Raw genomic sequence first — 23944 nt, forward strand, 5'->3', positions numbered from 1 at the left:
GGCACATCCATTATTCTATTAATTTTTTAAAGGTCGATCACCAAAATATAACTTTAGGTATGATTTTGAAAAAAAAAGTTAGATGACCAAAATATAATAAAAGTAATAATTGGAGGTACTAAATGTGTAATTTACTCTTTTTTTTAAAATCATGCGTAATGTTACTTGTCATTAAAGATTGACGATAATATTGCTGTGTCGTCCTAAGGCAGTCGTTTCCCTACAGTCCAATCGAAACCGTCCTGTTCCTCTCAGAAAACACAACTCGTGACCGTTTACACCGTCAGATTTCGTAACCAACAAACACTGTTGTTTTAATCCCACAATCAGTATTCAGTATTCACGGTAGTCGACAACTTATCAACCATGGTCTTCCAAATTCATTCACTCTTATCAGAGCTTTCAAAGTCTTATCATTCTATCCTTAAGGCCAAACAACTCCATGCTTTAATCTCCAAAACACATCTCTCCCTTGACCCATTCTTCGCAACTAAACTTCTCAGGTTTTACGCCTTCAATGGTGATCTCTGCTCTGCCCGTAACCTATTCGACAAAGCACCTCAAAGAAGCTTTTTCCTTTGGAATTCTATTATTAGAGCTTATGCACAGGCCCACCACTTCAACGTTGCCTTATCATTGTTTAATAAGATGCTTGCATCGAAAACAAAACTCGATAATTTTACTTTTGCCTCTGTGATACGTGCCTCTTATGACAACTTTGATTTGGATGGGATGAGACTTGTTCATGCAATGGTTATTCTATCGGGGTTGGGTTTGGATTCCATCTGTGGTAGTGCACTTGTGCTTGGGTATTCAAAGTTTTGCCTTGTTAATGAAGCAAACAGGGGTTTTTTTAAAGATTCCTGAGAAAGATTTGGTTTTGTGGAATGCCATGGTTTCGGGATACAAGAATTGTGGTCTTTTAAACAAAGGGTTTAAGTTGTTTAGTTGGATGAGATATATGGGTCAGCAGCCGGATGGGTATACTTTGGTTGCACTGATATCAGGGATAATGGATTCTCACTTGTTAAGTGTGGGTCAAGGAATTCATGGTTTTTGTTTGAAAACTGGTTTTGATTGTACTGTTCATGTGGGCAGTTCACTTGTAAGTTTTTATTCGAGGTTTAAGTGCATGGATTCGGCAAATACCGTGTTCTGTAGTTTGCTTCAACTAGATTTAGTTGCATGGTCTTCTTTGATAACCGGACATTCTCAATGTGGGGATTATGGGAAAGCATTGTTATACTTTAGGAAACTGAACATGGAGAAAGGTAAAACAATAGATCCCATTTTGGTCTCTGTTGTACTGGCGTCCATTGCTCAATCGTCAAATGTAAGGTTTGGTATTGAGATACATGGATATGTTGTTCGACATGGATTTGAATTGAATGTCTTGGTTTCCTCTGCTCTTATAGACATGTATTGTAAGTGTGGATTTGTGAACTTGGACTATGCCGGAAAGAAATGTAGTATCTTTTAATTCTGTTATATTAGGTTTGGGGTTAAATGGTCTTCCTTCCCAGGCATTTAAGGCGTTAGATGAAATGCTAAGAATCAACCTAAAACCTGATGATTCCACATTCTCTGCCCTTCTTTCTTCTTGTTGTCATGCTGGCCTCTTTGATGATGGTTTCAAAGTGTTTAGGGGGATGATATCTGAGTTTTGTATCCAGCCTAAAATTGAGCATTATGTTCACGTGGTAAAGCTTCTTGGTATGGTTGGACAAATTGAAGAGGCATATAACTTAATCTTGTGCTTGCCGAAGCCAATCGACTCGGGTATTTTGGGTGCATTGCTTTCGTGCCGTGAAGTTCATGGAAATTTTGATTTCGCAGAAGCTATATCCTTGCAACTATTGGAAAATGAATCCCAAAGAAGTGCTGACAAAGTTATGCTTTCCAATATTTATGCCGTTCATGGGAAGTGGGATGCTGTACAGAAGTTAAGATATATAACAGAAAGAAAACTGTCAGGGCTTAGCTGGATTGAAAGTGGGAAAACTTAAGTATTGAATTACTTCTGCAATTTAACATTTAACCCTTAACCCTAACCCCTAACTCTTTAACCCTAACCTCTAACGCCTTAACCTTAACCCAAAATGATTATAAATAACATTTTCAGATAACTATGACTAGAAGAATTGTGAACATAACTCGGCTAATTGCATCAAGAACCGGTAATAACTAATACCTAATCTAAGAAAAATTAATTCATATTAGTTGATACCTTAGCCGTCTCTTGATGAATTTGATTCTAATGAAGAGAAAGACACTTTAAGCTTTAAAAGGAAGCAATTCCTAACAATCTAAAGAATCAAAGTACTGCAATTATTAATTATCATCTGCATGTCTTGCAAGACAGAAAGAGCTACCCCATCTTGGAAGTTAACTACAACAATTGAAAGTTGGTGACGGGAAATTACGCAGGCACATTAAATTTTCCATTCTCGCTTACAATACTCTTCCAAGAAAGCGTGGTCGAAGAGAAGTTGTCTTTTTTTAAGGTGAAAAGGGTCTCATTAAAAAAACTCTCGTAATTCGATCCTTCAATGACAGCGGAAGAGAAAAAGAATACTCGTAACTAAAATTAAGAAATGCCAAAAGTCAATAAAATCGTACAATATCCGTACAAATTAATCACCAAAAACCGACCCTAACTAATACCAAAACCAGATTTTTAAAACATAAAAGAAAAGGCATCAAAGTACAATATCCCTACGGACCAAATACTCACTTCAAGAGCCTGGTTCGAGCTGCCTTCTTTCATTGGAATAGGACATAAATGGAACGAAAACTCAACTGATTAGGAGCAACTGCTATCCCATTCATAGCACAGCTTTGGAGAGCCTATTTAATTGCAACTAAGAAGCTGTAAGAGCCCTCATTTTACCGATACAGAACCTTTTCATCTGAATATGCAAAGCTTTTGACATTACAAATCCCAAACGAGAAGACTGACACTTAATAAACCTGGATTCTTCAATTTCAGCCCTGTGTGGATCCATCTGCTAAATCGACGTAGACCAGTGCATTGTTCTTGGTTACAGTCTACAGACAGTGTGCTCCTCCGCATAAAATCCATCACCCTACATAGCACCAGTATGACACGCCCGATAATGCCCTTGAGTTCTTTATATAGACCTTACTATGCAAGCCTTCGTTTGCCTTATCAAACTCAATATTTTGGACTTTCGGAATATAGCGTAAGATCCACCGATCAAGCAATAAAGGACCCTATTTTTTAATTTTTAGATCCACCGGAATTTATTTAAGCATTCTGATTCGAGAAATAATTCAGATGCAAACTGGACAGTCAATAATTCGGCCAAAAGGGATGAAGTAGAACCAGCTGTAGCAGAGAAATCAAGTAGGGTGAGCCCGACTTCATATCTCAAGACTCCACCGATTCCACACCGGTCGTTACAGGCTTCATCCACGTTGAATTTTAGTTAGCCAATAGGAGGAGACCATGCTGACATCTCAATTGCCCTTTTTCTCCCATAAGCAACCTTTCCCCACCGAAGCTAGATTAAAAAAATGTCACAAGTTCTTCGAAGCTAAACCCTTACCCCTACCTCTCATCTTTGATGAATCTTACTGCAAATCTATGGTCTGGATATAATTTCTTGAAAAAAAAGTACGCAGTTTGCAGCTCGGACCATTGAAGAAGCTAGAAAAGATGCAGGGGAATATTGGAGAGTTGTAATGAAAGATCATGTTAAGAGTATGCTTAAACACAGTAAATGAAAAAAATACTTCGTTTTTCATTAATTACATCAGCTGATATATATATATATATATATATATATATATATATATATATATATAAAAACTCTTAACTAATCATTCACATAACTACTTCTATAACAAATAAACTGCACCATAACTAACTACTCAACAACTCAACACTCCCCCTCAAGTTGGTGAGTAAAACACATCCTTCACTCCCAACTTGGATAACAAATGGTTATGTTGTGTAACTCCCAATACCTTAGTGAATATATCAGCTTCTTGCTCTATGGTAGTCACATAATCTGTCTGCATTAAACCTTCTTGAATTTTCCCCCTGATAAAATGGTAATCAATCTCTATGTGCTTTGTTCTTTCATGAAAAACAGGATTAGCTGCAATCTGGATCATTGCCTTGCTGTCACTTAGAAGTTTGGCTGGTTGCTTTCCCTCAACTTCCAATTCTTTCAAAAAACCATTCTACCAAACAATTTCAGAAGTTGTCATTGCCATACTCCTATATTCAGACTCAGCAGAAGACCTTGCTACAGTATCCAGTGACAGATTTCCTTGTCATTGGACAAGTAGCTCAATCAGAGTCACAGATTGCTTCCAACACACACTTACTTGTTGACTTTAGCATGATACCTAAGCCAGGATTCTTAAGGTGTTGTACAGAAAATGCAATATCTGATATTGTATGGGTCAAATACAATAACCTGCCTATTAGTCTTTGATACTTGCCTTATCAGCAAAGACTTCCTCTCCTCTGTCTTGTTGCATATATTTATCATATTCTGCAGAAGTGAACCTATTATTCTGCTTTAAAGGAGTCATGGTTGCTCCCCCTGCCCCTGAATCTTGAACAAGCTCCAAAGCATATTAGCGTTGATTTAGTAAAATTAAATTACAGAATGAGTATAATAAAAAAATAGATAATTATTAAGAGAAATTTTGAATTTCAGTGTCCATTCTTACACAAATGTAGCTCTGCCACTTTGTAAAGAAAAATAGAAAATGAAGTTTCTTGTTAATGATATCTAGAGCAGGTGGTTAAAAACTCTTAGTTGATATTTCTCCTCTCAAATTCAAGTTGTAGGTTCAATATATATTACGAATAAAATTTCCTTTCTCATCTTTTATGTATAAATTGTTAAAAAGAATAAAATTTCTTAAAAGATTAAAATTCATAGTATAAACATAAATTAAACTACTAAATAAGGCATATTCAGGCATCTTTAAATTTTAGTAATAACTTTCTAATAGAAGATAATTTCTTAACTATATTTATTTTTTTTATTTTTAAAATTTTGATTTTTTTTAATGTTTGAGTGGCCTTAGTGATAAAAGAAAATATTATTCCCTCTAATTATCAATAAAATCAGTAATAAAAAAATTTATGAATAAAAATAATACCTTATAATTACTCAGATAAAATGGAAATTTCTTTTTCTTTAAAAAAAAATCTTTCGGATCTCTTTAAATAACGTTTAGAGTAATTGTATGGGTCCAAACAAATCCATTTAACAAGATAACCCAAAGCCCAAATTACAAAATTTGGACCCATAAAATTTCCACGTGTATGGATTTAGTTTAACCCAGATTACAGTTATGGTCTTCCCTAGTAACACTGTATTATTCCCTTTCTATATATAAATATCCACCTTAACAAATGAAACCCTAACCTTAGAAGGCAGCTAGCTAGAGAAGAGCCGCGGCATTTCTTTCTCAGAGCTGTAACCCGGAAGACCCATCAGATCAGAATGAAGGTTTATTTTATTTTTCCCTAAAAATAATAAATAAATTTCAATACTTTTCGTATTTTGTTTTCCCCCCAATTTTTTGTTTATTCTTTTCATTTGTGTTGAACTTTGTTGTTGTTTGTTTCAGTTCAACATTGCAAATCCAACCACTGGTTGCCAGAAAAAGCTGGAAATTGATGATGACCAGAAACTGTATTTTCCTCTATATCTTTTTTTTCTTTTAAAATAGTTTGGTTAAGTTTAGTTTGTTTATTTTTAGTTCAATATCAGTGTCAAATTGTGTGCCTGTTATCTTAACCATGAAAAGAGCCATATGAAGAACAAACATTTCTTTTGCCAATCTTTGTTAAGAGCTTTATTTATTTATTTTATTTGGGTGGAATTATATTTTGCAGAGTATGTACAGAATGTGAAAATTATAATAGATTGAAGCAAATTAAAAATGTATAGTTTTTGCTAATTTGAATTTTTGTTATTTAAGGTATAATTTTATGCAACTGTGACAAAATTAGAAATTTTCAGAGTATATACAGAATGTGAAAACTAAAATAGGTTAAAGCAAATTGAAAATGTATATTATTTGCTAATGGAATTTGAATATTTGTTATTTAAGGTATAATTTTATGCAACAGTGAACAAATAGAATTTTGTTTTGATTATATCTTTTGTGTATAACATTGATCTTGAGTTGTGGATTTGGACTTTTTTTAAAACTGCAACAATGTTGCCTCTCTTTTTATGTTGTATATGAAATGCAAGTGTTTATATTTCCTACATCTTGCAACATAAAGCATCAGCTAATGGATTTGACCCATATCTATTTTCTCCCATTTGGATATGAAACTTGACTCATAATGTAGTAGTATGGTGTATTTACTTGCTGGATATAGTTAACTTGTATTTTACAAGGGTAAAAGATCATAAGAAAAGAGACCTTATAACATGGTTGCTCCTTTTTCATGGTGTGATTGTGATAGTATTTGCAAGGGTAATATTTTTTCTTGTTGCAATGCTAGTCGCAACTGTTTTTGAAGAAAATTCTCTCATCTTGAAATCTGAAATTGCAGTCGAGCCTTTTTCGACAAGAGGATCTCACAAGAAGTCAGTGGTGATGCCCTGGGTGAGGTATGTTTCCTAGTGACTTCTAACTTTTCTCTTCCTCAAGTTTCTACTGGTTTATGTAGACTTCATAACTGCAATTATATCATTTAACAGGAGTTTAAGGGCTATGTATTCAAGATCATGGGAGGCTGTGACAAGCAAGGTTTCCCAATGAAGCAGGGTGTTCTCACGCCTGGCCGTGTTCGCCTTTTGCTTCACAGAGGTCTGTAGGCTCCAGAACTTGTTTCCTTTTTGTTTATTTATAGAGGTGTTTTTGTATGGATTTTTTGGTTTATTGAAAGACTTTTTCTAATTTTCTTTGAACAGGTACTCCCTGTTTTCGTGGGTACGGTAGAAGGAACGGAGAGCGTAGGAGGAAGTCAGTTCGCGGATGCATTGTCAGTCAGGACCTTTCAGTTCTGAACTTGGTTATTGTGAAGAAGGGTGAAAATGAACTTCCTGGATTGACTGACACTGAGAAGCCAAGAATGAGGGGTCCAAAAAGAGCATCGAAAATCAGGAAGTTGTTCAACCTCTCCAAGGAGGATGATGTTCGGAAGTATGTTAATACTTATCGTAGGACCTTTACAACCAAATCTGGTTAGTACAAAGTGACTGTTAGAGCTTTGGTTTTCCGGAGGAGTTTTTCATATTTAATATATTGTTTGAGAGCATATGCCCCTATAAGTTAATGACGGAAGCTGCCATCACTTTCTTGTAATGCAGGTAAGAAAGTCAGCAAGGCTCCCAAAATTCAAAGGCTGGTGACTCCTTTGACCTTGCAGAGAAAGCGTGCCAGAATTGCAGAGAAGAAGAAGAGAGTTGCAAAGGCCAAAGCTGAAGCTGCTGAGTACCAGAAGCTCCTTGCTCAGAGGTTGAAGGAGCAGCGTGAACGTAGGAGTGAGAGCTTGGCCAAGAAGAGATCCAGACTCTCTGCCACATCTAAGCCTTCCATTGTAGCTTAAGTGTGCCCTCAGAGTTTGACATTTTCTTCAGTAGTTAAATGCAGATTCTGAAGTATTTGTGGATGTGATTTTGATTATTCAATTTCCTAGTATGTCGGTTTTTTGTGGGCTATTGTTTTTTAGGGTATGACGTGAACAATATGTTTTGAGTTTTAGTGACTGTTTTTGGATATGTTTACATATTTTTCTGTTACTTTGGATACATGTTGGTTTTTAGGGTATGACGTGTAATAACTTCCATTGCCATGCTTCCACCATGTGAGAAAGCATACATTGATGCCGGAGAAGATGATTGGTGACTATGGAGAGTGAAAGAGGAAGACGAGTGATGAAGGTTTGTATTTAGTTTAGGGTTAGGAAAGTTAATATGCAGAGAAGGGAGAGCTTCTGAGTTTTTGTAAAATAAACATGAAATGGATTAAATTGGGTTTACTAATGTATTGGATCTCTCCTAAAGTAGGCCTAATACAAATGTCGTAGATGAAGCATCTCTCTTCTCTACAGAGTAACTCTCCTAACCCTAAACTACATACAAACCTTCATCGTTCATCTTCATCTTCATCGTTCTTCCATAGTAACTTGATTATTCAGCATCAAGTTCCAGGTATTTCTTATGGAAAACGCAACATTCAATGAAGAAATCCCAGTTAACTTCTTGTGATGCATCATGGACTGAGCAGGACAATACTTAAGCAAAGTAACCAAAGAACAAACTTTCATCAACTCAATTCTTGAACAATAACCAGATTCACTATCAACCATCTGAGACCAACATTATTTTAAAACGTGCAATTTAGACTTCAACTTCCGGAGAATTAATTGTAACAAAATTGATGAAAAAAAATACTGAACTAAACAACTAGGCACTGTCCACCATGAGCATATACGATAGAACATAAACACTAGACCGATCTATTAGCAGAATTTGATTAAAAAAACAACAACAAAGAATTGCTTAGAATACCATTCCCAAGTCTCTGAGGCCTAGTCTCTTCAGTTATTCCAGTAAACCAATTTACCAGCAATCAAATTACCTCAGCGAACACGCACAGTAATTACTAGGGTAAAGTACACAAACGATCCTCTGACTATAAGGTGTTGTTTTGTTGAGTCTCTTGACTATTAAAGTTACAAAATGATCCTCTAATTACATAGTTAAAATATTGATGACAGACTATGTTAACTTGTTGAGTAAGATATTTTAAAATCTGATCTCAAAATCTTAAGCGACTGTCATATCTTATTTAACATGTTAACGTTTAATTCAACCAACCGTCATTGTTTACAGAAAAAAGTATGAGTTTGAAACATATGAATAGCCAAGTGAACATTTTGTAATTTTTAATAATCTAGGGGTTCAACAAAGTAATGTCATAAAATCGAATGATCATTTTGTAATTTTAATAGTTAGGAGACTCAACAAAGTAGTGTCCTATAGTCGGGGGATTATTTGTGTAATTTACTCTAATTACTAGTACGAAGAATCACCTAGACATATCTTGTTTCTTAAAAAAAATTGTGAAACAATCATTCATAGTGCATTGCTTTTGGGGCAGAACGTGCAACAACCACGGGAAGTTTGCGGCATGACATCAAGCATCTGAATCGCCAAGAAACTTTAGTCATCAATAGATAAGATGAGATCAAATTTCATATTTTATGAACAAAATGAGCTGAATTTTATCATTCAAACAAAAACCGATGGTCAAGAAGTAGAAACCAAATCCCAATGGGACAAATATCCAACAGTATCAAGACAATCCAAGGAAAGAACAGTCAAGAAGGGTATCAAGCTACTGTCACCATCTCCTGAAGAAAATAAAAGATACAAGGAGAATCAAATTGCGGGTTACGATCACTCCTATGAGCATTGCTTTAGCTCTTCAACAAGCAATTGGTTACGAGCTTAAAACGTTCCAGCAATGGAAACAATTATTCTTAGAAGAGATATCAAAAACTTGAATGGAAAACTTTGAAAAGTGAAAGAAGAAAACACCTTACTGCAACAGGTCAGACAATTACTACTCACCTCTCATCTCATGAAGCGTCAGAGTTGCAAATTTTACGACAATAGCAACGACCGCAATAACTAGAAACTGTTGCAGAAAATAACAACTAAACATTTCATTCATAGCACAACACCTTCGACGAGCAGACCACCATTCACGATACTTATAACGAAGGATCTCAAAGGCTCAGAAGGACTAAACCGCTGAAACCATGCCCATGACCTTTGACGATCATAGATGAACGACTACAATCGATGAGGAAAAAAAATGAGCACTGGCAAAATGCAGGTTCATCATCACATAATTTAGCTACAAATGATAATAAAATTAGTGATCCATTTCAGGAATCTCATTCTAACCAATCAAATACATATATTGTATCACATGTTTCCTGATGCATTTTATGGTGTATATAATGTGATATATTTTTCACATGAAATGAGTAAGATTTAAAAATAAGATAATGAGTAGAATTTTTATATTTGTATTTATGTCTCTTTTTCCTTTTTAAATTATGTAAAATAATTTTTATGTTAAAATATAAAAATATCTATATATATATATTTTTAACAAGAGATTATTTATATATTATTCATTACAATTATGGTTGTTATTATCTTTTATTTAGTAGGATAATATTTGTATAGTCTATATTCTCTTAATAAATTTTTATCTACAAAATAAAACTTTTATTTTTAAATGAAACACAAAAAATGGTGTGTCAATATTAGAATATTATTATAAAATATATAAATATAATATTTGAAAGTTATTGTGATTTTTAAAAAATAAATCACATCTGTAACAACTGTTACTCGTTATGTAACATTTACAATATCCATACGCACCGTAATCATAATTTAATACTATGCTCGGCCAACTTTCTAATAGTTGGGCCTGGCTTAGTAACCTAGGCGAACTTCAAAGGTAGCCTCTTAGCGAACCATCCAACACGAACTGCCCAAGTTACTGGTTTCAGACACATCAGAACCATAATCTAAATTTATCCCAGAAAACTGCCTTTTTTTTTTTGCCGTTTTCGGCAGTTGAAGAATACGAGATGGGCTATGTTCTAAAATATACAAGTTCAAAGCCCACGTTTTTGTAACAAAATAACTCACAGCATACATATAAACAACTACCACCCTCAAATCTCTCCTCTCAAACCTCGGCGGCGGCCAATCTTAAAGAAGAAGCTAAACAATGGGAGGTAGAAGAGGTTCTCGTACTCAAAGGAAGCATTTTAAGCAAAGCAGAGAAAATGTTTGGAAACGACCAAAGACAGATTCTTTATCTGACCCCAATAACCCCAACTCTAATAACCCACCTTGGCAGCCTTTTGCCACTCAAAATCCTTCCTTCGATGAATATTACAAAGTAAATTATATATTTTTTGTATGTTTGTATAGTTTCATCTATATTTGAAACGTTGAAATGTTTTATGTAATTGTTTTTGTTTTTTTTTTCCGGGCAGGAACAAGGGATTGTTTCTCCCGATGAATGGGATGCTTTCATGGAAGTGCTTAGGAAACCATTACCTGCTGCTTTCAGAATTAATTCCACGTATGTTTTTCTTTTCCTACTTTTTTTCCTGGAAGCTTTGGGGTTTGAGTTTTGATTGTAAAAATCATTTCTTTTCTTAGTAATATCTTTACTGATCTTTTGCAGTAGCCAATTTTGTGAGGATATTCGTTCGCAGTTAGAGAATGACTTCATGAAATCTCTTCAATCTGAAGTACGTGGCTGAGTTTGCATTGTGTTTATAATATCTTAATCTAATGGTGTTGTAACTTATAGTTGTAAGTAACTGTCTTTTATCTGCTGCTCACTCTCTTTTGGTTTTTTTTTTTTTTTTGCAGGTTGTTGAAGGGGTTGATTTGGAACCTATAAAACCGTTGGCTTGGTACCCTGATAATCTTGCTTGGCAATCAAATTTTTCTCGCATGCAAATAAGGAAAAACCAAACTCTTGAGAGGTAATTTGTTGTGTTAGATGACAATGTATTCTGCAATCCCATGTAAATACAAAATGTCAGATATCGCCACTCATATAATTGAGGCATTTGTGTGATCTTGAAGCTTGTAGCTATGCATTTCTACAGTGGGTTTAACTGTTATATCATGTCAGTACATGTTTAGGGTTGATGTACTGTACGACTTGCTACAGTCTTAAATTGAAAATAGAAGTGGAGGACTAGTATGATGGATTTGCAACATTTCCATGTTTTCTGCATTTTACTTGCATACCCAGCTTGTTTTGTCATGTTTATGCCCTTGTTTTCCGGCTAATAAGCATATGTGTTATGTCATATGTGATTAACAACTGCATGATTTGGTTAAATAACTTTCAGGTTTCATGAGTTCTTGAAACTTGAAACTGAAATTGGGAACATCAGTAGACAGGAAGCCGTCAGCATGGTAGGTGGATTCCACTTACAAGTTCTTTTGTTTATGCACTAATTCGCTGTTATATAGTTGGCAAGTTTAGGAAAGAAAAGACCAAAATTCTCTAATTGTTCACGGTGCAGGTGCCTCCTCTCTTCCTTGATGTACATCCTGATCATTTTATACTGGATGGTAAGAAACTTATGATGCATTTAGATAACTTATTTTTGTTTATCTTCTTTCTAAATCCACAACCTTCTTATCTGCAATTTTAATTAGGAAACTGTCCGATCTACATCAGAAATGTAGTTACTATTTCTTGTTATTCCTTTTTGCAGTTTGTGCTGCACCTGGTTCAAAAACTTTTCAGTTGCTTGAGATTATATACCATTCTGCCAAAGGAGGATCTTTACCTGAGGGCATGGTATGTTTGCTTTTATTTTTCTCTATACATTCTCTTAAGGTTTTAGTTGGCCTACCCATCATAACTGTATAACCATGAATTGCTTGAGTAGCTTTTTGGCAAAAACTCTTGCCATCTATTTCATATGCCGAGTTAAATCTTAGTAAAAAGCATAATAATAATTCTTCATTGTATTTGCTTTAGGTTCTAGCAAATGATCTTGATGTACAAAGATGTAACCTTCTCATCCACCAAACAAAAAGAATGTGCACTGCTAACCTGATAGTCACAAATCATGAAGGCCAACACTTCCCTGGTTGCCGTTCTCACAAAAACATCTCGACTGGTTCAGAAACAACAAATGAGCTGGAGCAGAGCATTACCCAACTCCTCTTTGACCGTGTATTATGTGATGTGCCCTGCAGTGGGGATGGCACTCTTCGCAAGGCTCCTGATATCTGGCGTAAATGGTTTGTGTTCCCTTGCTCTTTCCTTTCTTTTTTTCGCATTAATATCCATTTCATAAGATCTTATTTATGTGCATTTGTTCAGGAATGGAGGAATGGCCAATGGACTTCATTGCTTACAGATTCAGATTGCCATGCGATGTATAAATTATACAAGACCTTAGAATTTTAATTAGTGGATGTTCCAGTCTCTAATCTGTTGCATTATGGCAGGTCTATCTCTGTTGAAAGTTGGTGGAAGAATGGTTTACTCAACCTGCTCTATGAATCCAGTTGAAAATGAAGCTGTGGTTGCTGAGGTAATTTATGCTTTGAGAGACAAAACTACTAAACCAACATAACTTCTTTGGTAGTTTTTACTTTTGTCCTTAAAAAATCGTCTTTTTTTTTTTTTAAAAAAATGCCATATTTATCTCTTTAGTTTCTTAGTTAATAATGAAATATATGAGGATGCTAATTGCATCAGATTTTGTATATCATATTCTAGTGGAGAAAGATTAACACCACCCATCAAAATATTATATGTGGGGGTCATTAAGATGAAAGTTGAAGGCCCTAGAAGGATCTTGATTTGTGAAGGTAACCAATCATGTCAGAGCCTGATGGATTTTAAGAAAGATGAAATAATGCAAGCTTATATTTGTCATGTAAATTTGAAAAGCTTATTAAAGTAGATAAATGAGTTCTCCCTGCCAAGATGGATCTTTGATGGGGGGAAGCTTATTTATAGTCTTGCCAGTGATGCTAAAAAAGATTAACATACATGAACTGGTTAGCGTACTAAAGCATGATTTAGTTCAGTTCTGGTAGTTGATAAGATGCACATTATTATTGAACATGTATATTACAAATCTTGTTTAAACATAATCTTTGTTGCACAGAGTTAGAAAGATAAGGAAAGGATCATCTAGAAAGAGAATGAGCGCGCTAGGAAGAGAGAGAATTAGAGAAAATTCGAAAAAATCCATTTCTTCTGTGGAGGAATGGACTGTGTTCATTGATAATCTTAGCAAAAGGGTCTCTAGACGTGTGTTAAGGGATTTTTTTAGTCCTTGTGGTCAGATTCTAAGAATTTTCATTCCAAGATTTTTAGATAAATCTAATTATAAGTCCTCGACGTTTGCTTTTGTCCAATTTGCTGAGGAGGAAAGTAGGAAGAAAGCAATCCAGTTTGTGAATGGGAAGTGGTTTGATGGGAAGAGAATTTATGTTGGAGTTGCTATGTATCAGAAGGATAAGAGGAGGGAAGAGGATAAGGGGAAGAGAATGGTGGAGATCAAGTCAGGGGGGAAGGGATATTTCAAATACTGGAAGGAAGTTTGAGTCGGGTAGAGGTATGAGAGACGACAAATCATATAAGGATGTAGTAATTTTTGAATATAACTTGGAGTGTGTTAAGAAGAATGCTCCTGCTGTGAGGAACATTTGGGAGATGCATATTCCATCAGACAACTCAGAATGGGTGAAGAGATCATTAACAGGGATAATGAAACCTTCTTTTGATCTCGTTTCGTTAAAGGAAGCTTTGGAGATGGAGGGGGTGGAAGTTCAGATTGCGAGATGGGGGTACGTATGGAATGCGTGCATCATTACATTCAATTCAGTTGAGTTCTCTCACGTATGGATGAATAAGAAGAAAGAGTTGCTCTTGTGCTTAGACTGGTTAGCACCAGTATTAAACAAGGATGGAGTTCCGATGGCTCTTTGTCAAATAGAGTTGTATGGATTGCCTTTGTGATGTTGGAATGAGTCATTCGTGAAGAAACTTTCTGGGAAGTGGGGTGATTTTATTTGTTTTAAGGAGGAATCAGTGACCATATCGGACCTGTCGGTGGCGAAAGTTTTGCTAAGGGTGGAAAGTCCTTATGATGTACCTGAGACGGTTACGATTGGTTCTTATGCCAGATCCTTCAAAGTTAAGATTTCGATGGGTTCTGTTTTGAAAATACCAGAAGAAGCGGGGAGGAAGATGGTGGAGAAAATTTCAAAAAAATGTAACAGTGGTTATGTCTTGTCTAGGGAAGGGGTTGGGAGATGTCCTTTGGAAGCAGATGGGGATGAGTTCTCAGACGATGGTACATTCAAAGTCATATCTTGGCTGAATAATGGGCAGAACAGTGGTGTGAATGGAGTTTGTGGGGGACAAGTCCCATCAGGAAAGTCAACAGCAGAAAATTCAAATTGTGGGTTGTCAGGTTTCTTGGAAAATAGGACTAACCAGATGGGAAGTCATGTGGGCCTGGGATTGAGGGGTTCAAATGATCAGGTTGACTTTGGTCAGTCAGAGGAAAATGAGGTAGTTGGTTCTCCAATTAAAAAACTGATTCCTAATGGGCCTGCTTACAATATAAAATGGGTTGGGAAAAGGTTTATTCTACAGTCCAACCCCTGTTTTGAAAATTCCTTGAATGTTGCTGATGAGGGAGAGGCTGGGGTGATTAAGGAGAATATGCAGGGGGAGATGGAAGTGGTTCCAAGTGAATAGGGTGTCGAATTGAAGATAGTTCAGTCTGCTGGCCAGAGGAGTCTGGATGGAGATCATGTATGTAGCTTTCAGACCCATAAGTATGCAGAAAGGGATATAAGGTCAGATGATCAAGTGGATAGACTAAAGAAGACGAAGAAGGTTATGGAGGATAAGCAATGCAGTCAAAATGAGGGAAGTGTATCAGTTCCAAGTGTAAGGATCAGGAATTATGAGAATCACGAGGGAAGTACTTCAAAACTGATGAAGGTGGGTCAAATTTTAGCAAAGGAGGATCACCCAGTTCCAGTTATCAATCAGGTGAAGTGTAGTTCTCGATCTAAAAGTCTTAAAAATCAGAGGATACTCCCTACTAAAAAGAAGATGAATCAGAGGACATTGAGAAGGACATTGAGAATAGTTCCTCATCGCTCAGGGAGTGTGCTCAGATAGTGAAGTGGCTATCAGTTTTTATAACAGAGTCTATAGAAGGGTTGTTAGAAGGATGGTCAAGGATTCGGTGGATCAAGATAGGGAGTCATCTCAGTCTTCTCAATTTTCAGTTAAAGCTAGGAACAAGGCTGCTGCAACTAGAGAGATCTGCGATTTGTTGGGAATTACTTTTAAAGGGGGTCAGCATCTATTAAAGGAAGAGATATTTAAGATGGAGATGAAGGGGTCTTCTCGGGGAGTATGATTGTTTTTGGTTTGTGTTGGTATATATGACAGTTATTTCTAATGTCAAAGTTTAAAATAATAACATGGAACGTTAGGGGTCTAGGAAGAAGAGAAAAAACCAGAGCAGTGGCCAGACTTGTTAATAGAGAGAAGCCGGTTATTCTTTTACTACAGGAGACAAAGCTGAATGTTTACCATTCAGGTCTATGGAGGAAGTTAGGGGGTAATCTTTTGAAAGGTGGTAGCTTTAATCCTGCCGAGGGCTCGGCTGGTGGACAGTTATTTAGGTGGGATGAAAACATTTTTGAGGTCACAGCAGAACATATCCAGAACAGATTCATGGCGTTGTCAGGGAAGTTCAAGTTGCTTAACTTTGAGTGTGTTATCATAAATGTATATGGTCCATCAGTAGAGGCGGATAAAGAGGAGTTTTTCAGGGAATTGTTGTGCTTTGTTCAAGGTCTAAATCAGCCAGTTTGTATAGAGGGAGATTTTAATGCATATTTAGATACCGAGGAGAAATGTGGAGTATCTCAAAATTGGCATTGCATGGATTTGTTTAGATCCTTTGTACAACACACTAATCTTATGGATCTTCAGTTAGTTGGTGGAAGATTTACTTGGTTCAACAATAGAGATTATCCCACTTGGGTAAGGCTTGACAGATTTATAATTAGCAGTTCTTTCCTTAACAAATTTTCAAAAGTGATATAAAAAATGCTACCCAAATCCCTCTCGGATTACAATTCGGTAGTGTTAGCAGAAGAATGCAACAATTGGGGACCGAAGCCTTTTAGATTTTACAATTACCTGTTAGAGGAAGACGGGTTTGCTGGATTGGTTGAAAACGTCTTTGTCTAACCCTATGATGGACAATGGTAGAATGGGTCTGTTTTCTTTACTTCGAGGAACAAAACAGCAGATCAAGAAGTGGCCTAAAAGGAATTTAAGTGGGATATCTGAAGAGATTTCAGAATTAGAAGGTAAGATAAATGGTTTGGAACTGAAGCTACAAAACGGTGGAATTTCAATGCAAGAAAGGGACATGCTGATAATGTCTAGACACGAATTGTGGAAGCTGCACAGAAGAGAAGAGAGTATTTGGCTACAGAGATCAAGATTGAAATGGAGCAAGGATGGGGATAGGAACACGAGGTTTTTTCACTCAACATTGAATAGAAACAGATTAAATTCTATTTCGTCATTGAAAGTTGCTGATGAAGAGTGTTCAGACCCGGATCAGTTGAAGGCCGTTGTTTATAATTATTTTAAGGAGAAATACAATTCTAAAGATACATTAGAGGTGGAAGAAATCAATTTCAATTTCATGAAATTAACAGAGGAGCAGAAGAATGGTCTGGAGGTCAAATTTTCAGAACAAGAAGTGTGGGAAGCAGTTTTTCATTCGGACAGTGCCAAAGCCCCGGGTCCAGATGGTTTCACGATGGGCTTTTATAAGAAATTCTGGCCTTTCTTGAAGGATCATCTTATGAAATTTGTGAATGATTTTCATAGAGGGAGGAGTTGGGAGCATGGGGTCAATCATGCTTTTATTACATTGATTCCCAAGAGACTTAATCCAGAAGGTATTGAAGATTGTAGACCAATTAGCCTAGTTGGTACCTTATACAAAATTATTTCCAGAATCTTATCGAAAAGGCTGGTTTCAATTATCAAAGATCTTATTAGCCCCTCTCAGTTTGCATTTATTCCTGGTATGCAGCTGCTTAATTGTGCTTTTATGGCCAATGAATCCATAGACTTTTGGAGGAAAAAAGGAAGGAAAGGAGTTGTCTTCAAGATTGATTTTCGTAGAGCTTATGACTCAGTTGAATGGCCAATTATTTTGATATTATTGAAGATCATGGGGTTTGGGGAGAAATGGATTTCTTCGATTCGGTATTGTATTTCTTCTGCTTCAATTTCAATTCTCGTTAATGGTTCTCCAACAGCAGAATTTCAGATGGGCAAGGGGTTGAGGCAAGGCTGTAGTTTGTCCCCTTTGTTGTTTAACATAGTTGGGGAACTCTTGAATTTAATGTTGTGTAAGGCTGCGAATCTAGGTCTTTTTGAAGGGTTTAGTATCGGTAAGGAGGATAATCCATTTAATTTGACTCATTTACAGTTTGCAGATGATCTTATTTTATTCTACAGAGATTCTTCAACCCAAATTCTCAATATAAGGAGAGTTTTAAGGGTGTTTAGTCTAATTTCAGGGCTTCACCTCAATTTGTCTAAGAGTAAACTGTTTGGAGTTAATGTGGAAGAGGACATTGTGAAAGATTAGGCATCTAAAGCAGGTTGTGGGATGGATTATTTTCCTATGACTTATCTTGGTTTACCAATAGGTGCAATAAAAAATTCAGAAGTATTGTGGTAGCCAGTTCTGCAGAAAGTGTACAGTAGGCTAGCAGGTTGGAAAGTTTCCTCTTTATCGATGGCTGGGAGGGTGTTGTTGGTGAAATCGGTGTTGTCTTCTTTACCTATTTTCTACCTTTCTATCTTTAAATTACCGTTGAAGGTAAATCAGAAACTAAACTCTATAATGGCTAGATTTCTTTGGGGTGAAGGACAAGCCAAGAAACGGATCCATTGGATAAATTGGAATATGGTGTGTCAACCTTATGACTAGGGTGGCTTGGGAATCTTGGATCTGAGACTGGTTAACAGAGTATTGCTAGGGAAATGGGTCTGGAAGTATGCAAACGAGAAAGAAGTTCAGTGGAAAAAATTACTGTGTTGCAAGCTTAATGTCAGTAATTTATCCTTATCAATATGCAATGCCGTTTCTCCCATAGACTCTTGGATTTGGAGAGGTATTTTGAATAATTATGAGAAAGAGGATCGGATAGGGGAGTGTTTGAGGTCCAATTCGAAGATTAAAGTGGGGAATGGTAGATCAATTGAATTTTGGAATGATGTTTGGGTCAATGGCTCTTCCTTAAAGAGTCAGTTCCCTAGGATATTCGCTCTATCGAACAATAAAAAAGGAAAAGTGGCAAATTTTGGGTGCTTTAAAAATAATGGTTGGGTTTGGAATATTCAGTTAAGGAGGAACTTATGTGACTGGGAATTGGATCAGTTGATGTCATTAATGCTTTTGATTGATAATATTCGCCTGATTGAATTGGTAGATGATTTCCTTGGGTGGTCGGGGAATGGTGATGGTTTGTTCTCGGTTAAGTCATGCAGAATGGCTCTTTCAAGCAGAAATGGAGATACTTTTCAGTGGAAGAAGTGGGTTTGGTCTGGTTTGGTACCTCCTAGAGTGGAAACTTTCCTATGGCAGATTTCTCATAGGAAAGTGACTGTTAGAGTGGAACTTAAGAAGAGAGGAGTTAATCTGGAAAATATCCAGTGGCCATTATGTCATAATTTAGAGGAATCAATTCAACATCTTTTTGTATCTTGTTCGGTTGCAATGGAGCTGTGGAATAGATTCATAAATTTTTGGGATATTTCTACAATTTTGCCCCAAGATCCGGCTTCACTACTTTGTTCTTGGTCTTATATTAGGGAGTACTCTACCATCTGGAAGTTTATTCCTGGAGTAGTTTTCTGGTCACTATGAAAAGCGAGGAATTCGGTGGTATTTGAAAACTGGAATTTTGATAGCTCATCTCTGTTCTTTATAACCAGATTTAGGTTGGCTAAATGGTTTTTAGCTAAATTCCCTCTTGTTAATATTCAGGCTGATTTATTAATAGGGGATCCATCTCTTGCGGACAGAATTCATACTAAGCTATCTAAGAAGAAGAAGGTTATTTGTTGGTCTCCGCCCCCTAATGATTTCTTTAAATTCAATGTTGATGGGGCGGTGAGAGGGGATGGACTGCAGGGAGGAATTGGAGGAGTTTTGAAAGATTCCAATTGCTCTATTTTAACCTCTTTCTCTATGGTTGTGGGACCTGGTCCTCCTATGTTTGCTGAGTTAAAAGCTATTAAGCAAGGAATTGATGTATTTCTTTCATCGGAGTGAGCAACGAAGGGAAGACTTATCCTTGAGAGTGATTGCAGGAAAGCAGTGGATTGGATCTTGATACCTATTTTTGCCCCAACATTTTTTTGTTCTTTGGTTGAAGAAATTGGGGCCTATGTATCTGCTAGGGGTTTTATTATTAATTGGATTCCAAGGAGTTGTAATTGGAAAGCAGACAAGCTAGCAAAAGAGGGGATTGGTTGAGGTGTTGTGTTATGTTGTTGTAGTGTTATGTATTTTATCTAGGGAAGTTTATTATGTAAGCTGTATCTTATGTAATTATGGGTTATTAATAAAATGAGGCACTCTTTTCCTCCTTCCTCTAGTTGCCTCTTTCACAAGAGCCAACTAAGAGGGAGGTTTTTAATGAGGCCTCCTATTCCTATAAAAAAAAAACATAATCTTTGTTTCCCATTCGTTTGATATGGCTGAATACAATCCTGTTTAAACATAATCTTTGTTTCCCCTTTTGCTTCAGATTTTACAGAGATGTGGAGGATCTGTTGAACTTGTTGATGTTTCAAATGAGCTACCTCAATTAATTCGCCGACCAGGTTTAACAAAATGGAAGGTTGGTTTTACCAAATCTCTTGGGTATTCATTCTACTTGCATGGAGATATTGCCTTTTAACATTCTGTTTTCTTCTTTCCATCTGATGTCGATGTTTTCCATGTCCATCAGGTACGTGATAAGGGAGTCTGGTTAGCATCATACAAGGATGCTCGCAAGTTGCAAAGAAATGGAAATGGAATTGTTCCTAGCATGTTCCCTTCTGGAAAAAATTATACAGATCTAACTAACAACAAGAAGAGTGAAAATGGTGAAAATGTAAATTCTGAAGTAGTTCAGCTTGATGACCCTGTTCCTTCTACTGATGATTTGGAGGAAGAAGTTTCTGATCTCCCACTAGAACGCTGCATGAGGATAGTTCCTCATGATCAGAATACAGGAGCCTTTTTCATTGCTGTCCTCCACAAAGTTTCTCATTTGCCTGGTACATCAAAATTATCCCGTCCCTTTTATGGTTTACAGTGGCATGTAGTTTGTCATTTCTATGATGCTTCATCTATACCTCGATTCAGATATGTTATTTGCTATTTTGATTGTCAAAACTTTTGATTCCGTAACCCTACTCGGTCTTTTCTTTCGCTTGCCTCATTGGGCATTTACTAATTGGTTTCATAATGCTTGTTGCAGCAATTCAGGACAAGTCTGCTAGTTCACAAAGGAAACTATCAACTAGAAATGAACTGCATGAAAATGTGTCAGACGAAGCTACTGAAGAAATAAATGGATTAGAAGAAAGTTCTGTGGATGGGGAAGATGGAAAGATCTTGGAAGCAGCTTCAAAGGCTGACAAAAATATCTCAGAAATAGCTTCGGAGGCTGATGAAAGGATCTTTGAAGTGACTTCAGATGTTGATGAAAAGATATCAGAAGTGGCTTTAGAAGAGGATTTGGTTGATCAACCAGATGGAGATGCTCCAGAGAGCAATTCTTCTGAAGCAACTCAAGGAGCTGCTGATAAGAAAAATGATTCTGCAAAAGCTGGAGAGAAGAGAAAGTTGCAGATGCAGGGCAAGTGGAAAGGAGTTGATCCCGTTCTTTTCTTCAAAGATGAAACTATAATAAACAACATTAAGACATTTTATGGTATTGATGAATCCTTCCCATTCACTGGCCACCTCGTTACAAGGAACAATGATGCTAACCATGTGAAGAGAATTTATTATGTTTCGAAGTCAATTAAGGATATTTTGGACCTTAATTTTCGAGGCGGACAGCAACTGAAGATAACTTCTGTTGGCCTGAAGATGTTTGTGAGTATACTTATTGCATTTATTTTCTTTTAATTGCCCTGTGCATCTTGCTGTAAGAATTTTTTTTATTTTGTGAAAATTTGTATAGCCTTGTTTGCTTCTGAATTACTGGGGGTCATTTTTTTCATTTCATTTTGATTGTGGTAAACCAGGAGCGCCAAACATCTAGAGAAGGTTCCTCGGCTCCATGCTTATTCAGGATATCATCAGAAGGGTTGCCTGTGATTCTCCCTTACATTACCAAACAAATACTATATGCTTCCACGGCAGATTTCAAGCATCTTTTGCAATATAAATCAATCAAATTTTCGGACTTCGTTGAGGCTGACTTCAGTCAGAAGGCAGCGAACCTGATGTTGGGCTGCTGTGTGATTGTTTTGAGAAACAGTGAGTAACTTCATTTTATCTGCAGAACAATTGTTTTCTATGATTCCCCTACTAACATTTTTTTTGCAGCCTGCAAATCATTGTCGAACCATATCCAAGTTGATGCATCAACGATAGCCATTGGCTGCTGGAAGGGTAGGTCCAGTTTGAGTGTGATGGTTACAGCAATTGACTGCCAGGAGCTGCTGGAAAGGCTTTCGGTAGGCATGGAGACTGAAAAGAATGTAACTTTGGCACCTGAACACCACAGTGAGCTAGATGAAAAACAAGATGTGAATGGCGAAAATGGAACCTCACTGGAGGAACATGAAGCAAAGAAGATACGGAGTATCAATGCTACTGAATAGGAACACCAAAACATGGGAAGTGCCAGACTTATAGATGAAATAGTTTCAATGTCTTATTTTTACGCTTTAAGCAATTTGAAGGTCTTAACCGCATACTGCTAGATTGAAGAACAGTGAAAAGCTTTGATTGTTTCCCCTTTGTATTTTTGAGCAATTGCAAAGGTTATTATCACCTTGGGTATGTTACCGATAACTTATGCAGTTTTGGCAAGCCATTTCCATGTTTTAACTCATGTTATTAGAGGGAATTCTTGATGCCATTTAAAAAAAAAACTATAGCTTATTAGATAACCAGTTCCCTTGACGAGAGCGTCAGATCAGACTGTAAAAAGCCGTTACATAGCTTATTGAATATTCACTTTCAAATCGGATTCAACTGCTTTAACAATTACCGACCACAATCATAATTAAAAGCTAACCAGATCTAGGCGTTGATTAGTAAGAATAAACATCTAAAAGGCTTGCAACTAAACAGCTCAAATTTAAGAAAGATAACCACTATCCTGCTGACCAGTATGACATGCTTGTTAATACTTGATACAGAACCGTTCATAAACAAACGTGCTACCACAAGCACACAATTTTGATGTTAGGCCAAGATTTGATGCAAATGATGACACAAAATTGTTAGGCCAGGATCTAATACAATACAAGAAAAGGTGACACCAGCAACGCATCGAGGTTCAACTGAGGTCAAGATTGAGATCAATCATCCCAAATCTGTTGCACCCAAGGTTGATGACACAATTGCTGGCCCTAACTGCAGCAAAAGTGCAGCTCATCCATATGCCAAGGATGGCATTGCCCAGGGCATGTGCAGCCACAAAGCTGTGATTTGTTGAGGATGCCTCCATTGGGTCTTTTGTTTTTGATGAGCAATACAACACCTTCATAAATATGGTTATGCTGCCGACTCTGCAGGAAACAACTATATTGGTAATTTGGATGATTTGCAGAAGAATGATGCCATTTAAGTCTATAACATCCCACAACATGAGCAAAAGAAGCGGAGAATTGAGAAAAAAGATGTTGAAATGGAGGATGAGGTTGTGGGTGGTGAGAATGAGGTTGATCCAACAGAGATTGATAATCCAGGTAGTGATGTGTGGCTGATGAAGAATAAGAAGATTCCTTGGGCAGGTAAAAAAGAGGGATTGCAAACAGAGTTGACCGAGGAGCAAAAGAAGCAAGCATACTGAGGAGTATGCATAGAAGAAATAAGAGAAAGGCCATATAGGTGAGACAGGTGAGCCCGTGGTGGATAAGACTACTTTTCATGGAAAAAAGGAGAGAGACTACCAAGGAAGGTCTTGGATTGCTCCTCCTAAAGATGTAAAAGCAACAAATGATCATTGTTACATGTCAAAGAGATTGATACATACTTGGAGTGGGATCATGAAGGAGTATGATCATTCTTTAAAAATCGTTAACAGGTTAGAAATTTGCT

General features: G+C 36.7%; 2 protein-coding genes and 1 pseudogene across 2 annotated transcripts; all 3 read left to right on the forward strand.

Annotated features, from left to right (window-relative positions):
- Positions 1-370: 370 nt before the first annotated feature.
- On the forward strand, positions 371-2020 carry LOC120122602 (annotated as a pseudogene).
- Positions 2021-5420: 3400 nt separating this feature from the next.
- Positions 5421-7758, forward strand: LOC120122366 (40S ribosomal protein S6-like). Its single transcript, XM_039141496.1, has 6 exons — positions 5421-5498; positions 5620-5684; positions 6560-6617; positions 6708-6816; positions 6921-7193; positions 7320-7758. Exons 1-6 carry the CDS (start codon positions 5493-5495, stop codon positions 7556-7558), a joined length of 750 nt encoding a protein of 249 aa, XP_038997427.1. The 5' UTR covers positions 5421-5492; the 3' UTR covers positions 7559-7758.
- A 2945-nt stretch (positions 7759-10703) lies between these two features.
- LOC120122418 (RNA cytosine-C(5)-methyltransferase NSUN2-like) lies at positions 10704-22631 on the forward strand. The gene is made up of 15 exons (XM_039141548.1): positions 10704-10944; positions 11042-11130; positions 11236-11302; positions 11427-11542; positions 11918-11984; positions 12095-12143; positions 12290-12375; positions 12559-12824; positions 12907-12962; positions 13035-13120; positions 20421-20513; positions 20625-20937; positions 21141-21763; positions 21916-22150; positions 22220-22631. Exons 1-15 carry the CDS (start codon positions 10771-10773, stop codon positions 22495-22497), a joined length of 2598 nt encoding a protein of 865 aa, XP_038997479.1. The 5' UTR covers positions 10704-10770; the 3' UTR covers positions 22498-22631.
- Positions 22632-23944: the final 1313 nt, after the last annotated feature.

Source organism: Hibiscus syriacus, unplaced genomic scaffold (genome assembly GCF_006381635.1).
Source record: "Hibiscus syriacus cultivar Baekdansim isolate YM2019G1 unplaced genomic scaffold, ASM638163v2 tig00110387_pilon, whole genome shotgun sequence".
NCBI classification, from domain to species: Eukaryota; Viridiplantae; Streptophyta; class Magnoliopsida; order Malvales; family Malvaceae; genus Hibiscus; species Hibiscus syriacus.

What these genes read in the sequence shown, in the direction of transcription:
- LOC120122418 (XM_039141548.1), top strand. Translation starts at nt 10,771, where the DNA reads ATGGGAGGTAGAAGAGGTTCTCGTACTCAAAGGAAGCATTTTAAGCAA. An exon ending in CCTTCGATGAATATTACAAA is followed by an intron (nt 10,945 to 11,041) that starts GTAAATTATATA and finishes TTTTCCGGGCAG; the next exon opens with GAACAAGGGATTGTTTCTCC. An exon ending in CCTGATATCTGGCGTAAATG is followed by an intron (nt 12,825 to 12,906) that starts GTTTGTGTTCCC and finishes GCATTTGTTCAG; the next exon opens with GAATGGAGGAATGGCCAATG.
- LOC120122366 (XM_039141496.1), top strand. An exon ending in GTGGTGATGCCCTGGGTGAG is followed by an intron (nt 6,618 to 6,707) that starts GTATGTTTCCTA and finishes ATCATTTAACAG; the next exon opens with GAGTTTAAGGGCTATGTATT. An exon ending in GACCTTTACAACCAAATCTG is followed by an intron (nt 7,194 to 7,319) that starts GTTAGTACAAAG and finishes CTTGTAATGCAG; the next exon opens with GTAAGAAAGTCAGCAAGGCT.